The 17510-nt window shown below is 36.3% G+C and overlaps 1 protein-coding gene across 2 annotated transcripts in view; it reads right to left on the bottom strand.

Moving 5' to 3' along the window:
- The window catches only part of LOC118180528 (alpha-tocopherol transfer protein-like), an 89442-nt gene extending 81731 nt beyond the window's left edge, over positions 1 to 7711 (bottom strand). Inside the window, exon 1 of one of the 2 annotated variants that reach the window (XM_085827276.1) lies at positions 7271 to 7711. In XM_085827276.1, coding sequence (XP_085683402.1) covers positions 7271 to 7577 — 307 coding nt within the window. In that variant the 5' untranslated portion in view covers positions 7578 to 7711. The remainder of the gene's footprint in view (positions 1 to 7270) is intronic. The other variant, XM_085827275.1, reaches the window with a different exon arrangement.
- Positions 7712 to 17510: the final 9799 nt, after the last annotated feature.

The following is a 17510-nucleotide window of genomic DNA, read 5'->3' as shown; positions in this document are numbered from 1 at the left end:
ACGATCTTAGAAATAAATAGTTAAATGTTCTTCTTTTCGTGAAATGTACTGAGCGTTTTCATTTTTCCGTTACAACACTGCATTATCGTGTAAAACGAGCAAGTTTGCCTTAGAAAGTCCTCCACGAAGACAGATAGCGCTAGTGTGCTTTGCGATAATCAATTAAAACCAAACACCCCATTACAAAATATCCTAATACTGCTCACATTTCTGTTTTGAAATATACTCAACTTATAAATGACAAAGAAAATGTCTTTATCAAAGATACTTGTCCAGTATAATAAAAAATCTGATGTGTACACCACACGACTTCCTTGTACGGAATATTAAATTATACGCATTTTTTCTTGCATTTCATTTAAACTTATTAGATTGAATTAAACCTACTTCGCCGACAGAGCATAAACCACGATAGAATAAATGCATTCTTTAAAATTCACTTTGTTTGGTTTACCATAGCGACACTCTGGCGCTAGGTTTACTTAACAGTATTATATTTTGTTCATATTATAACTCAGAATGCACAAAATTTATATCATTTGAAGAATTATCTAATCGCTGCCACATGTTCTATTCAAATACTATAATAAAGCTAGAACGATGTATAAAAGAAATTAAGCAAAACAAAACAAAAACGAAACAATTTTTCACAGACGATTGAGTATTTCTCATTCAATTAATTCAGTTTTTACTTCGCGACAAGGCAAAAATACATAAAAACACAAAATATCTGTATTAGAAATTACGAAGTAAATCTTAAACGCTTATTTCCTCGAAAAAATTCCAGAAAGGATTAAGCATGATTTAAATAATAAATGAAGGCGTTATCTTTGTTGTTGCGAAGCTAAGTTTCTCTAAATTGGCAACAAATCCGCTATCCTGCTGTTTTAAATGTAAACAAGAGCAATGGCCGCCATCAAAAACATTATTAGGCTTAGCGGCACTTAAACAATATTAAAATTGTTGATAATTCTAAAAATATTGCATACAGATATACTAAAGGCATAAAAACCTTAACCGGAAGATAAGAACAACATAATTCAATCATTTTTAAAGCAAAAAATGTACAATTTACAAACATATAAGAGTAAAGCAACTGAGATTACTGAGCCGGGTAACATAGGGGATATATATATAAATATATTTCTATACGTTTGGTGCGACCGATTGCAACCAAAATACGAGGTGCACATCTACATGTTATAGCAGTCCTATATGCAAAATTTCAACGTTCTGAGGCTACTCGTTTTTGAGTTATGTGAGATACGTACGTACGTTCGTACAGATGCCACGAAAAATACTCTTCAGAATTCATTTTAAAGCAGTTTTACAATTTTTTTGGAGGAAAAGAGTGTTTTATTCTGTCCTTACATACAGATATCACGGAAATACATCGTTAAATTGCATTTGAAAGAGGTCAAAATGGGATATTTTCGTTGAAATATGCTGCCTGAAACTTTTCGCGATTACAATACTTCCTTTTTACTTCGTACAAGGAAGAATATAAAATATATTCTGAAAAACACATATACCCCTATCATTCCATACCCCTTTATAAATAATAGTTCCTCCATATTCCTCGTTCATCCAACAGCGGTTTAACGCATAAGGCGCATAATCAAAATTCAAAAATGAGAAACACCAGGTTAAGCAGATTCATGATTTTCATCCCTGCATGTCAGTTTCAGTAATACAGCTCCAAATATATTCGATTTAGAAAATTTGTCAACATGTAAATTAAATAGCAAAAAGGTATAAAACATGTTGATAAATATTGAAAATTTAAATAAAAGTAGTTTTTTATATTCATAAGCTAGAATCGAGCATTGAAAAGCTAATTAAAAAGCTGGCCGTTTTATCCTTCTTCAAAATATGAAATTCACTCGAATTCCCCCTCCCCTGGTTGAGAACTTCTTCTGAAATAAATGTTGAAGTTAAAAACTGAAATACACGCTCCATTAGTTTTTAAATATTGTGAAAATACAAAATTCGTCTGTAATTTTTAGATGCTTTTAGCCCAGCGTTGGAAAACAACGGTACGCTTAGAGTTTTCTGTCGCCCGTCAAGACAATCAGAAAAATTCGCTTTGAATTGGAATTTACTTCTCGTGCCCGACTGAATACTTCGTCACGTAATTTCCACTTAGCACGCATCACTGGTGTTTGTGTTCACCGTTTTCAGAGGTTTCATCATCAAGGATCAAGGATCAAGGAAGTGCAATTTACGGAGTTCATAGGCAATTACGCCTTTACCTCCACATCTTCAAAGGAACTTAAATCATCCGAAAGAGGGGATTGTCAAATAGGGTAAAATTTTGATAAGCCGAATGACTTGGAGTAAGTGCCTTCACACTGAGTCAAAAAAAAAGGCAAAAAACTCAGAAGGTCTTAATTTTGCGCCGAAAAAGGGCCAGAATAATTTATATAGGGGCAGCCAGAAAAATTTTTACTAGAAAAATAAAAGGTGAAGTTTCCTTGAACCTTGATAATCATTTTCTTTGCATACGTCAGATGAAGAATACGCAGGAGAATTCCGATGCGCGTTCTTCGAGGTGGAGGGAGGGGGGAACCTGTTTACAGGTCGAAAAAGTAGTTCTGCCAGTGATCAGCTGGGAGGGAGAGGTTTCATTTTTGACCGCTATTCAATGCGGTTTTTAAAAGCCAAAAGGACGCTGTTAAGCGCCTAAGAAAGTTCCTTTTTTTAAAGGAAGAGAGAAGTTAAAGTTTTTAAAAAATCATTTTCAGTGTTATTACATTTGGAAGGTTAAAGTATGTTAAATCAGTCCTATTTGACTGTGATGTTTCTTATTAAAGAAACGTTAAAGGAGGTTCCTCGAGTTAATGCCGTGTGCATTAAAGAACTTTACAGGCGGGGGGGGGGGGTTAAGGAACGAGAGGTAGTTATTCACGTGCCTATCAGTGTGCTCATATCTAGCCCGTTTAAATGGCAGAGCTGAATATTCCCTGTTAAGAACCGCTCTGGGTCTTTTTCGGGAAGAAGCAACAGCAGGATCGTATACGGGTAGCATATGAAGCACAGGATTTGCAACAAGTTGAATATTTTTGAAAAATTTTTCCGAAAGTCGCTGTATATAGCGATTAATGGGCATAATTTTGAGGTCGTTATGAATCTCTTCGTTCCGTACAAACCACGGAGCTTTTCGAATTTGCGGAAGCATTTTAGATTGAAAAATTTGGACATGTTTTCTGTTAGTCAGCGCACATGGGCCCCATACGGGACACGCATACGTAAGGACCGGCCTAATCATTGATTTGTAGAGCAAGATTTTGTTATCAGTTGACAGGTCGCTATGACCAGCTAAAAGGGGGCGTAGGGCGGTTTTGACAGCTGTCGCACCCGCTATGATTTTGCGGATGTGAGGCTGCCAAGTTAATTTTGAGTCTAGTAAAACACCTAGATATTTGTAAGAAGAGACCCAGGGAATGGGTTCACCGAAGAGCATTAAATTAGGTAAATTTGGGATGTTTCTTCGGATGAACATAATGGCAGCACATTTTGCGACATTAATTTTGATTTTATACAGACGGAGCCAGAGTTCTAAGGTCGAAAGTTAACTCTGCAATTGTGAGATTACCTGGAGTATGTTGGAGTGTTGTGAAATGATGGCTGTATCGTCTGCGTATAACGCAAGATCGATATTTGGGGCCTTAGGAATATCATTTACATAAAGGTTAAAGATTGCAGGGGCGAGGAGACTTCCTTGAGCCACCCCAGCATAGATTGGGCGGGGAGAGGAGAATTCGTGGTTAACTGGCACGCGGAAACTGCGTCCGGTCAAGTACGAGTTAATAATTTTAATGAGATGAGCCGAAAAACCAAGCCGCATGAGCTTGTAAATAATCCCGTCATGCCAAGTCCTGTCAAAGGCTTTGGCAACGTCTAGATAGACAATTCCAGTTTTCTCTCGCTTACGAAAGCCTTCATGAATGAATTCCACTACACGGAGTAACTGGTGTACCGTGGAGTGTTTAGGTCGGAAGCCGAATTGTTCCGGGATTAGTAAATTTTGATCCCGACAGAATTCATTCAGGCGATTAAATAAGACAAATTCATAGATCTTAGAGAGAGAAGATAACAGACTTATGGGTCTGTAATTGACGGGCAGGTTTAAATTTTGTCCCGGTTTTGGAATGGGGACGACTGCTGCAATTTTCCAGCAGTCGGGGAAATAGCTTCTCCTGAGCATTAAATTTATGAGTACCGTGATCCATACGATAAACATAGGGGGAAGTTTTTGATCATGCGATTCGAAATAGAATCTATGCCAGGTGACTTGTCAGGTTTCAATTTGTCAATGAAAACCATGGCTTCAGTAGGGTCCGTTGACCTGAGTTCAGTTGTGATAGGTTGTGTTAAAAATTCTTTAACCCGTGCATGTATGCGCCCCTGTGTAACCGGGCGGTTACAGTAGGAGTCGTGGTTTGGTGTGAATTGAGTTGCAAGGCTATCAGCTATGACATTCGACTTTTCTGAGTCAGTGTAGGCCATTTGTGCGCCATCGGCCGTTTGAAGGGGCGGGATGTATGTTTTATGTTTGCGTAATCGGGCGGCTGCGTGCCAAATCGATTTGTCTTCAGTCGTTAGGGACTCAATGTATGTTTTCCACTCCGCTTGTTTTCGGTCCTTATCTCGTTCTGTATCTTGCGAAACTGGGCACGGATATTCGGATCTCGTGACCTTTGCCAAATTATTCGCAAGTAGTTCCGCTGCTTAATTTTGAATTTAGTCTCAGGTGGGAGCCTAGCACCTGTGTGTTTGCGTGGTTTTGAAGCCGCAGCTCTCGCTTCTTTCAGTAAAGACTCCAGACTTTTGATATGCCTGTCAAAGTCCGAATTGCTGGAAATTTTGATGAGAGGGAGTGAAGTTTTTTCCAAAATAAATCTAAAGTCGTCCCAATTTGTTGAGACTTGCTCCTCTAATTTTGAGTATCGATTTTGAACATCTAGGGTTATCAAAACGGGGTAGTGATCAGAGTCCAATTCCTGAATCACTTTTATCTCATGCCGAAAAAATATATTATAAAAGGCAGCCAGATCAAGAACTGCAGAGGACCCTCTAACAGGGTAAAAAGTCGGGAAGGTAGGAGCTATGATCTGTACATGGTAACTCTGGCACCATGAATTTAGACTAATACCATACCTGTTCCTGTTAGAACAAAACCATGCGGTATGGCGTGAATTTAGATCACCAGCAATTATTAGGTGATTTGAAATATTCAAAAGTTTATCAAAATCACTGACAGGAAAAGCTGGCCTTCCACGTGCTGTAGACAGTGGAGGTAGATAAGCTGAGACTATCGTCAGCGGGGAGGAATTTTGAAGGAAAATTTTGATGATTGTCGCTTCCAAAAAATTTAAATCGGGGGACGGTATCATATGGTGCTTTAACGAACGCTTCACATAGATACAAGTGCCACCACAGGGATTTCTGCCCTGTGGCACCCTGTCAGTAATATCGTGCTCTACTACAAAATCACGAACTTCGTGAATTTTCGATGTTAATCCATTGGCATTCCACGTGCAAATGGTCAGTTCTCTGGTGGTGTTTGAACTGTTATTCATAAAATTGAATTTTAAGCCGTTATTAAAGGTTCATCACTGAAAAACAGAAGACATGGGTCTAAAAAAAAGCCAAATTAGGTTGAAAGCTCAACATAACTTTCATAAATACAAAATGCCCTCATTAAAGCATCTGCTTGCCTGAGTTTAGGCATTGCTTTTTTGAAGGCAAGGAGCAGAATATGCTTGTCTACCGCTGGGTCGCGGGAGATTTCGATTAAGCATTTTAGTGTAGATGAAAAGACATCGTCTGAATCATTGCTACATTCTGCTGTGGCTGACACTGCTGGGGCTTCTGCACCCGGCAATCTTGGTTTCGTGGATTTGAATCCGTGCTCGGTGGTGTTCTTCACCATCTGTGCATAAGATGGTGAACTGACGTTGCTTGGGGGAGCAGGCATGGGACGTCTTGTCTCAGCAGTTGCTGGGGGCTTAGAAGAACCCTGCGGGGGCTGTCTGAGCAGCTGCCCTAGTCTTAGGCGCGGAATTTTTACCACGAGCCCGTTTGTTACCTGGGTAGCGGGAACAAGATTTATATGAAGCAGGATGATCTCCACCGCATTTGCAGCAAGTGGCAGGTACATCTAAGCCTTTGGTACACTCACGTGCCCAATGGAGTGCAGAGCATCTGACACAACGGATTGGAAGGGTGCAGAGTTCCGAAGAATGGAAAAAGCCCTGGCACCGAAAACACTGAGTAGGACCCTTGCGGCCGCGGTAACGCTCAATGCTGATCTCTGTGCCCCACATGTCAGTGACGGCAAACAGATGATCGAGGAAGGGGTGTGGGATGACTTGTAAATAAACAAGTGGCATTGGGTGTCTGGAGCCAGGCTGAGTAAGCCGAACGATGCGATGCACTTTAAATCCCATCGCCTCAACTTCCTCTTTGATATCCCCGACGTCTGTTTCAACAGGGAGGCCTCTGATGACAATTTTGACTGGCCGGTCCTGCTTGAGATCGAAAGTTTTGAACTGGATGCCGGCTTGCTTCATCCAGCGGGTGACCTCCCTGAACTCCATCTCTGTCTGAACAAAAATTTTGAGATAGGATCCAGTCAGGATGCTCCGTAAATTAGGGACAATTTCTCTCATGAAAGACACTTGTGTCTTCCAGTTCTTGCTGCTTTTGAGATGTATTGCCGGAATCTCAGACTGCGGTGGTGGGGTGTACGTTCCGTGCCTGCTCGGAATTAACTCCGTCATTAGTACTTGTAGTAGCATTTCTGCGTCATTGGTTTGATCGCTGATTAAGGAATTTTTAATTTTTTCGTACTTGTTAGTACTCCTCTCCTTTTTAGGAGTAGCATTTTTTGAAGTGGCTGTCAATTTGGAATTTGGAATATTAGCATTTGCTTCTTTAGCGTTTTGAGCCAAATTATCTATTGTGAGATCCACAATAGGCGCCTTCCCTTGCTTTCGAGCCGCGGGTGTGATAAACCCGTCAGAGTCGATTGTCTGCGTCTTTCGCTTCCGCGATGACGTCGACTGGACCGGTTTCCCCCGCACCTCGTGCGTGAGAATAGATGCCTCCTGCTTTCTAAGATCTTCTGCGGATTGAGCGGCAGCCATGTTGGCTAAGCGCTCGCTCTCCAATATATTTAGAAATTCCTCTCTGGTTGAGGGAAGGTGAAAAATGGGTACATCTAGAGCATTAGCAATGTCATTAATCTTGTGAAAAAGAGACTTACCCGCCCGGTCGAGCTGGTCGTATCCACTTGCATCTAACGGAGTAGGAGTTCGCTTCATGAAGCTCTTCTGCCGTTGAATCGCCTCAAACTGTTGTTTCAGGTCGTAAAACTGTATCACAAGATTCATGCGCTCGTCATCTGGCGACGCTGATTGCACAGAGGGAGCCTGATCCCTAATCTCACTCATATCATGATCAATAACATCATTATTTTCACAAAAATTCCCAGAATTGCCCTGCGTTGGCGGGAGCTCGTTACACGAGCGACCGTCACCCTCGCCGTCCATCCTCGGAATCGGTTTCATCATCAGTCTAACTAAGAGCACTAGACGAATCAAAATTACGATTTTTCAATCCAGTTTTGCTTTGTGTTACTTCAGTCACAGTCGTACAGTCCATTGTATTTTTCAATGTCCAAAGTTTAAATTGTAGCACTAAGTGAAGTTAGCATTCTTGTCCGATCCGATCCGAACAAGTACGGCTGCAGTAGCGCGCTGTTTCCAGCTCATAAGGAGAGCCAGTAGGCACATGACGGTAGGAAGTCTGACGTGGTAGGAGTTAAGAGAATGAGGTGAGGCAGAAGGGGGGCGAGCAAGATGCCGCAAGCCTAGGAATTATGCCTGACAAGAAGACGCGCCGCAGACGGAGCTGTGCAAGGTAAAGCAATAATGAGTTTTTAAGATAAGATACTGTGAAAGTATACTACATGACAGAACGAGTTTGTAGAATACAAACTTTCAAAGGCATACATTTGCAAATATAGAGTTACAGTGACAAAAAATGCAGTTTGAAAGATCAGAAATCATATAGAAGTTTCGATGAAATAACAAGAAAAGTATTCATAAAAGCTATATACAATATGTACAACTATATACAGGAATGTTCTACTTTATGTAGGAAAGTTCAGATCTCTGGCTAGGTGGGCTGCCAGCGGTCGTAACTCTTTATCTTCCGGTTGTGGAATGTAGTCAAATACATGTAATTTTGTCATGTGAGGGCATGTAACTGCTTTCTGGAAAAAGCTGGAGTTTAGGCGATGAAGATGCTCTATGACAGTTTCAATTTTCAAATCTTTGTGTAAAGTCCTATTAGATACAAAATAATGCGCATTCGTGAAGGTGCGCAGCAACTTGTTCTGTGTAATTTGTAAATTAGATATGTCCCTGTCTCTAACTGATGCCCACGCAGGGGAAGCATACGTGAAGATCGGCCGTATAACAGAGATGTATAAGTGCCGTTTTCTTCTTAAGTCCAGTTTAGAGTGCTCGTTAATAAGTGGGTTGAGACTTTAAATGACTCCTAGTGTTTTTCCCCTGACATGAGTCAGGTGATCCTTCCAAGAAAATTGATCATTAATAATAACGCCAAGGTAATTCGCCTTGCGTACTCTAGGAACTTCTGTATTAAATAGTTTAAGCTTTTCCGTGATTAGAATAACCTGGAAAAGACGAAATTAATTACTTACTAAAAATGAATTTAATAAGCAATCATATCGGGAAAATCAATCACCAAAACCAATGGTGCCATTAATTAATCATATTAATGGCATGTGATAAGACAATTATAGGCAATCGCGGCGAAACCCAAAGTAGTCTTAACCAGAAGCACGAGGCACACGAGTTAGACTCCGCTTACCTCGTAATTGGACGTACACGGAAACCTGACTGAAGAGCGAAATAAGACCCGACCTTTACTCACCACGGTCCCCCTGCGAATGATATACTGAGCATTCTTGTCTTTGTTGAAATCTATTCTATTCAAAACTGCGCGCGTGTGTCTATTTGTTTGTTTGATTGTGGCATTATCGCCTCAGGAACGGCGGAGAGTTGTCAGGTCAGGTCTGGTCGGAACTTTAGGCTATGAGTGCCGTACTTCCTAAGTACATGACTCATTCTTTGAATTAATCCATTTAAGGCATTAGGAATGGGAAATTTTTTGATTCTTGAAAAAGATGTATGGAATTCTTTAATTCTAAAAGTCTTGAGTTGCATTGAGCAAGATGTAATTACTGAAGTAGGCACTGGGCACATGATCCCTAACCAGGATGGTGATTGGTTGGAGCGAGAAAAGCTTGTATTTTCATATTTTGCAATATTTTTAGATATAAATACAAATATTTACATAACAGATGCTTGGAATTATATACTAACATTCTTTGTTAGTGTACAAAATTAGTATGATGATGATGCTGATAAAATAGAATGTATGAAAAATAAAAACTTAATTATATGGGCGTGGCTGCTGTTAGCCAATAAGATGCAGTAAATATGTTAGAATCTTGACTAAATATCTTTTACTTCAATAATAGTTCAAAGTTCATAAGTTTGAAGTAAAAACTTGATTAAATAGGAGAACATAATAAATGATCATTATTTACAGTTGAGTATATACAGAATTCACCACCCAACGGCGGAGAGCTGAGTTTCGAGAGAAGTACCTTCCCTCCCCCCCCGGATTCCGAAAAGACCTGGGAAGCCATTTCGACGCTTTATTTCGAGAAGCGTTGCCACTGCTCGCTTTAAAAGCATACAGTTTCTTAGTAAAAAATAATTTTATTACAAAATATGATTTACAAATTTTATTACAAAACAATAAAAAATAATAACACAAAAAAAAATCTGAAATGTTTCAGATTTTAAATTACGTCCAAAGGGGCGTTTTTTAACATTTTGTGTGTTACCTTTCTTTATTAAATATCATGTTCCTCGCACTTAAACCATAAGATCCAGTGCAACAGCAATATCGCAAAATAGTTTTAAAACGAGCATATCTTTAGAATTTCCGATACAGAGACTCACGCGCTGGAGATAAAAATGTTTTTTCTGCACAACGTTGCCATTGCTCGCTTTGAAATCCTTGAGTTTGTTAACCAAAATTCGTCAAAGTTTTAAAAAATAGGAAACCGATCATAAAACAAATTTCAAATTTCAAATTTGGTCTTCCACATGCTCATATTCGTTGGAGGATTACGTTATTCAAAATTCGATGACTCTATGTACCGTTGTTTTATCACAATACGAGAAATATACATACATTTATGCAGATTTTTCATTATTTAATTTCTTCAAATATAATGCAGGACTCTAACATTTTGTGGCAACAGTTTGAAAAGTGAACCGACATTTATGAGTTCGACGCAAAATGCCAAAACGAAACTAATAGTCCTTCGGGATTCAAATCCCTTTGGACTAATAATAAATTTTATTACAAAATATGATTATTACAAAATATGATTTACAAAATATGAAACAAAAATAGCATTGCCAAACATTCAATATATTATTCTCGATTCCAAAAATTCCTGGAAAGCCATTTCGACTGTTCCCATCTTTGTACGACTTTAGTAAGCCGAGATATTAATTAAAACTCTGAAAACACTCATTTTTCCGAGTGGCAACAGTCTCGTGAGCTACATAAAGATCTTTCTTTCGAAACGTTTTGCCGCTGCTCGCTTTCAAACCAAAGTTTGTTAATAAAAACGTTCTAAGTTTTATAAAAGGTAATCTAAAAATGGTATTGCCAAACATTAAATATGTTATGATAATATAAGGTCATGTTCTGATGTTGAAGAGAGCATGCAATTTCATGTAATGTTATTTTATGTCGAAAATGTTTCGTTAATCAGGTTAGGATGAGTGATACGAAATGTTATTACCACATTAATGCTTTTATTGATATTGAGAAAAAGCCATTATATTACATTAAATTTAAAAAATCTGATGTGTACACCACATGACTTCCTTGTATTGGAATATTAAATTATACGCATTTTTTCTTCCATTTCATTTAAACTTATTGGATTGAATTAAATCTACTTCCCCGACAGCGCATAAACCACAATAGAATAAATGCATTCTTTAAAATTCACTCTAGTATTTGTTTACCATAGCGACACTCTGGCTCTAGAACACTTAACAGTATTAATAATTATATAACAGGTAACTTATATAATAATTACATAACGGAAACTAAGTTAACTGTTATATAATCAAATAATTAAATAACAGTTAACGTATATATTTCGTTCATATTATAACTCAGAATGCACAAAATTTATATCATTTAAAGAATAGAATTATCTAATCGTTGCCACATGTTCTATTCAAATACTATAATAAAGCTAGAATGATGTATAAAAGAAATTAAGCAAACAAAACAAAAAAGAAACAGTTTTTCACAGACGATTGAGTATTTCTCCTTTAATTAATTCAGTTCTCACTTCGCGAGAAGGCAAAAATACATAAAAACTCAAAATATCTGTATTAAAAATTACGAAGTAAATCTCAAACACTTATTTCCAGAAAAAAATTCCAGAAAGAATTAAGCATGATTTAATTGGCAATAATAAATGAATGCGTTATATTTGTTGTTGGGAAGCTAAGTTTCTCTAGATTGGCAACAAATCCACTAGTCTCCTGTTTCAAATGTCCGGCATTCAAAACATCAATTAAATCAATGGCCGCCATTAAAAACAGGCTTAGCGGCAATTAAACAACTATAAAATTGCTGATAATTCAAAAAATATTGCACACAGATTTACTAAAGGCATAAAATCCTTAACCGGAAGATAAAAACAACATAATTCAATCATTTTTAAAGCAAAAAATATACAATTTACAAACATATAAGAGTAAAGAAACTGAGATCACTGACCCGGGTAACAGAGTGGATATATATATAAATAACAAATTGTATATATATATATATTTATATATAAATAACTGGTTTGGCAAAATTTAGTCGTTGCTTGTAAATAACGAACTGATTTTATTCATATTAAAATGCTTTAAGCATTTTTTTCTGGTACTTCATAAAACTTACGAATCTTTGGTTATCTTTCAAGTTTTTTCATAAAACTTAGAAATTTGGTTTTGGCCGCAGTCAGCTCATATGGCGGGCTAACCAAACTAACTGATTTGATTTTTTAAAAATGAGTGAAGCATTTTAATTGAACTCAAATATTTCCTTAAGATTTGCATTGTTAAAAGCTAAGTTACAAACAAGAAGAATAATGAGAAATACATATGATCAATCGTTTCCGAACAGGGAAACATTCCTTACTTTTATGCTTATAAAAGTACATCACCATGTAAAAGTATTAGAAATACAATTGTGCGAAACTTATTTACGAGGAAAATATTTATAAACAAAGAAAAAATTTAAAAATTAAGCAATTAACTTTATCGCAATTCTTGAACAATCATCTTTCAGGAAAAAATGGCAATAAACTTAAGAATGTCAGGTACTGAAAAGATATACGAAAGTTTTGAGATAACAAAACGGAAAAGTTGGAAAAAAACAGGAAAAAAAAGTTGGAAAAAACAGGGCATTTAACAACTATATTTCCTCAATCATTACGGCATTGGCATCGAAGACAGGTAGGAGAAAAAATCAATCATCCGTCACATTCCAGGGTCCAGCGAATACAATTTCAATCATTATCTAATTACAAAAATCATCTATTTAAATAAGCAAATTCAGCAATTTATAAGAAAAAGCGATTCTTTTTGAAAGATTTGTTACGTTAAGGACAAGCAAGAAAATATATCCTTAGCTTAGCTGAAAAATGAACCGACAATAAAGAAAATTAACTAGACAATGGTCAGAAAAGATATTAGTAAACAAGATCTCACTTAGATTGCCAAAAGGAAACAAATGCTACTGCTTTTTATCCCCATTTCTCTAACTTAGTACTTTAATAAAAAGTTATTATTATAATAATATTTATATTTGCTTTAAAAAAAAGAAAATGAACTTGACATATGCATAAATGCCAAAACCTTAGTCAAACCAGTTAAAAGCCGATACTTTACATCATTATTTATTTTAACATTTACGTCTGAAAACCTGCAGCCAGTATAGTTTAAAACAGTACGAAATTAATAGTGATATTTTTCTATTACATTCATTAGATTTTTCTATTACATTATATTTTTTAACATATTACATATATTTTAGATTGTATAATCTCACTATAGCGCTGAGAGATTAACGTAAAGGAACATTAATCCTTTGTTAGATGCACCCTTTTATTCGGGAATAATTTAAGCTTTCCATACTTATGTATGTCGAGAAACCTATATATCTGTCGTTTAAATTGAGCAAAAGAATACGAAGCATCTGTAATAGAAAGAAATACGAAGAAAGAATGTAATAGAAATACGAAGCATCGGCTAAGCTTTGGAATATGGTAACAGGTAGTTTGGCGACATTTTGGTAAGGCTATAAAGGTTACTATTTAGTTAGGACTTTAGCAATAATCTGAGGAGTACACAGTTCGAATCACAGATTATTTTGTCTCAGAGAAATGAGAGATCATGAGACACGTCATGTGACATTTTCCGGAAAATTCCGATCGTGATTTTAGCTAATAAGCACTTAGAAACAATTTCGCTGCTAAAGTGCAGAATCGCCGACTTATTTGTTTCGCGCTTTTTACAAGAGTAAGAAGAATTGGATTTTTGTCAATTTTCTTTGACTTTTTAAGTGAAAATAGATCAATGTGTACAGGAATAAAGTCAAGCGTGTGCGCAATGCCATTTTTGTGCAATTCTGGGATATTTTTTAAATGAAAATAGGTCGGCGTGTACATGGATACCGCTTATGTGCAATTCTTAAAAACGCGCGAAGCAGTGGGCGATTCTGCACTTTCTTCCAATTTCGCACCTAATCTTCGTCATGATTAAGCACTTTTGTTCCATAAAAGTTCTAGCATAAGCGTAAATTCGGCTAGCAGATTGTTGGAAAAAATGTTGAGTAAAAAAAAAAAAGCCTTTACTTCGTGAAAACAAAATGGCGTTCAAAAAAAATAATAAACTAGCAGGTTGCTGTTTTGGTTGCCAAATTTTCGCCAAAAATTCGCCAAGTTACCATAATTCGAAGGATCACCGAAGCATTTATAATAGAAAATTTTGAAGGCACTTCTTTTTATGTACCCATATTAATAAGCCGCTCATACATTATCAAGCCCATCAGCGACCGAGAGGTAGAAGCCGCTAAGCACTGTCAGGGTTTCAAGTCCCGGGGAATGGGCTGGCTGCATGTGCGTTTTCGTGGTTTTTCCCATGTGTAACATGAATGGAGTCAATTTCTTTTAAAAAGACCACCACAGAGCATCGCTCCCTTCCCATATATTGCCTAAGAGTGGACCTCGTTATAAGTAAAAAAAAAATTTTTTTTAAAAAAAGATTTTGAAAGCAGGTAATGGATAACAAATATTATTAGTGTTTATTTCTTTGAAAGAAAAACTGACACATTTTTTTTTTTTTAATTTAGCATGCGATTTCTCTTTTATCTACTTGTTTATGTATTAAAATCAAAGACCTTATTACAGGTCACAAAAAATTGTCATGTGGCCTCTGGGCTTATTATTATCTAGCCAGAAACGTTGCGTTTTGAGCGACATATCGGCTATACTAGTTCGGATACGGATACTTAATAATACTTCCTTCGAGCATCAGTTCTACCCGCATCCTCCCAATGATCATCTACATAATTCCTCTATTACTCTTTTCAACGAAAATTACTTGTGCAACAATGATTCCAGTCCTATTACTCCAACCTTTCCAAAAGAAGTCTCTCATATCATCACCAAACTTAAAACTTACAACATACGTTTTGATGCTTTGGTTGCGTATTCTGGTGTTCAGCAGGAATTTATCCTGCTCTTACCAGAGCTTATCACGGAATCCCACTAGGGGAATCACACATAACGGCTCTTCATAATTGTTTCACCGTAAGGATGTGAAAACTTGAGCTTAATAAAATGAGACACGTTGTCTCTGCAGACTCACTCCCGGTGAGAGTGTGATGAGCTGAAGTCTAATCAGGAGCGAGAAAATAGTCATTTGAATCCTACTACGCAAATGTCAAAAAGTAGTAAAGTCCTGAGTATGCTTTTCAATACAGTTAATTTGAGTGAAATACTCATAGTATGCGTGCTAGGCGGAAAGCTGTCTAGTGCTGATGTCATGGCTCTACATTTTCTGACTTCCCTGAAGAAATGCTGCGTAGGGCCTGAAATTTCTGTCCTCGTCGAGTATTTCATAGGCAAAAATGTCCGAAAAGCAAACTGACGTATTTCTGATAGCCTCGTAATAAAGTTTTTGTGTTTAGTCTGTGCAGAAACTCGGAGTTGAGCTCAATTTTGAGGTCATTGTGAAGACTTTTAACATTCCATTCCATCTCATTTATCGCTGTTGGTTGGTTTTTCACATTAAAACCTATTTTAATGTTATTTTATATATCTGACTTCGAATCTTGATTTTCTGAAGAACATAAACCTTGTCCAAACTTAAAGGTTTATTCAACTAAAATTTCCAAAATGATGATAACTTAACATCATGAACAAACTTAACACCTTAGATGGAAAAATATCCGCATATTCAAATTCCTAGGAATGCTTGGAACTGTCAGCTATTCGGCGACTGAGGAAAAGAACACATCTTGTAAGGACAAAAATCCATCTGGTCCCTCTGGCATAATTCCCCATTTAAATTGAACTGGACTCAAATACGCCTGACTGGAGCTGGACTGGACTGAACCGGGACACAGGCTGGACTGGAAACCATCAGTCTCTCAAATCTCCTCTGGGCAGGTCTGCTCTGTTTCGAACTGAAAATGAACTGCTCCGCTACCAAGAGAAGCACCCCCTTTTATTGACGGCGGTTGCCGTTACTACAGACGATTATGCAAATATTTAACAGCTGTTATACTGGGCCTAGCCTGCGTGAATTTGAAGGCTTTTTGCCAGTTGTCTTCAAATATGACATCCTGCAAGTAAATAGTATATCAATAAAGATGTCACAGAGACAAGATGTGAATAATAAAGAGAAAGGTGGCACTTTGCCACACTTTTAACCGAAGAATCTCTAAGGAGGAGAATAAAAGCTTCCATAGACGCAATGTAATCCTGTTTTGCCTCTGCGCCGCTATACCGAAGAGCCACGGCTATGCAGTGAAACAGCAGCGCATGGTGGAATTTAAATAGCTCAGTCCGAGGAGATAGTAAATTTTTCACTTTGAAATAACTCAAAATGTTTTATTTTCATACATTTCCGGAGTTTTATGCGCAAAATGATGTTAGTTGGAATTTTGGGCGAATTATAGAAATCCTATCCAATTTTTTTCTTTCAATTTAAACAGCGAGCCATACGAAGACAAAACTTCAATGAAATAAATTTAATACTTATTAGGATTCAGAGACTTTTGTTTTAGATAAATTGTGTAGTTGATCTTTTATCTTCTTATCTTTAATTTTCCAGATGTTTCGCATGGAACCTCCTAAAGTTCATTTGCAAAACAAATAAACTAAAAAAGAAGAAATAAATAAATTTTATTATCTTTATATTCCTTATTTTTCCCCTTAACCCTTGTTTCTGTAAATCCACATAATTGTTTTTCATTTGATATAATATCCAGCATTAATTTATAACATCAGAATTAATAGAAAACAAAATTAACTATGGCTGTGATGTTAAATTTCTAACAAATCTGCAATTAATTACATAAATAACGCTATTTTGTAATTCTTTTCATATCAAGCATATTATTAAATATTAAAATAAAGATTAACACATTTTAAGTAAAACAATGATATTTATTGACATTTCTCAAGTTTCAGAATATAGGTATGCAAAATAATTTTAAGCATCTTCACAAATACCAAAGAACAATTATTTGGAATGACCATTATGAAAACCATGAGCAATGTTTCCAGCCAAGAGCCAAAAGCATATCACTTAAATTAACAAATACAAAATTACACTTAAAAGGTCTTTTAAAGAATTTTACATAAATTACTAAAATAACTGATTTCATTCTTTTTTCGTAAAATATTCAATACTTCTTACATTTATTAATATAAGATTAAATACTTAACTTGAAAATCAAACCTATAGGTATTATTAAAACCTGGGAAGAAATTTTGTAAATAATTTACTGAATCAAATAAATATTGTTATATCAAACAAGTATTGTAGCCATTGGGACAAAATTATTTCAAATTATAAAATTAGGAATAAATTTTTTTTAAATAAAAGTTACAAAAAGGACTATTTTCCACTTTCGCTATACAACTAATAATTGTAAAATTGCTGTATGCTTCCATTTTTCATAAATTTAATTTTGCAAAATATCTATTTAATCCAAAATTATTCAACAAATGAGTACATTTAGTTCTGTAAACTTAAAAAGAGGTGAAAAACACATACCATACAATACGTAATAAATTTTTATGAATC

Source organism: Stegodyphus dumicola, chromosome 11 (assembly GCF_044657685.1).
Source record: "Stegodyphus dumicola isolate Sdum_Otavi_A_Nest chromosome 11, ASM4465768v1".
Classification (NCBI taxonomy): Eukaryota; Metazoa; Arthropoda; class Arachnida; order Araneae; family Eresidae; genus Stegodyphus; species Stegodyphus dumicola.
Note: the sequence above shows the minus strand (reverse complement) of the source record. Positions and strands in the feature narration are given on the sequence as shown.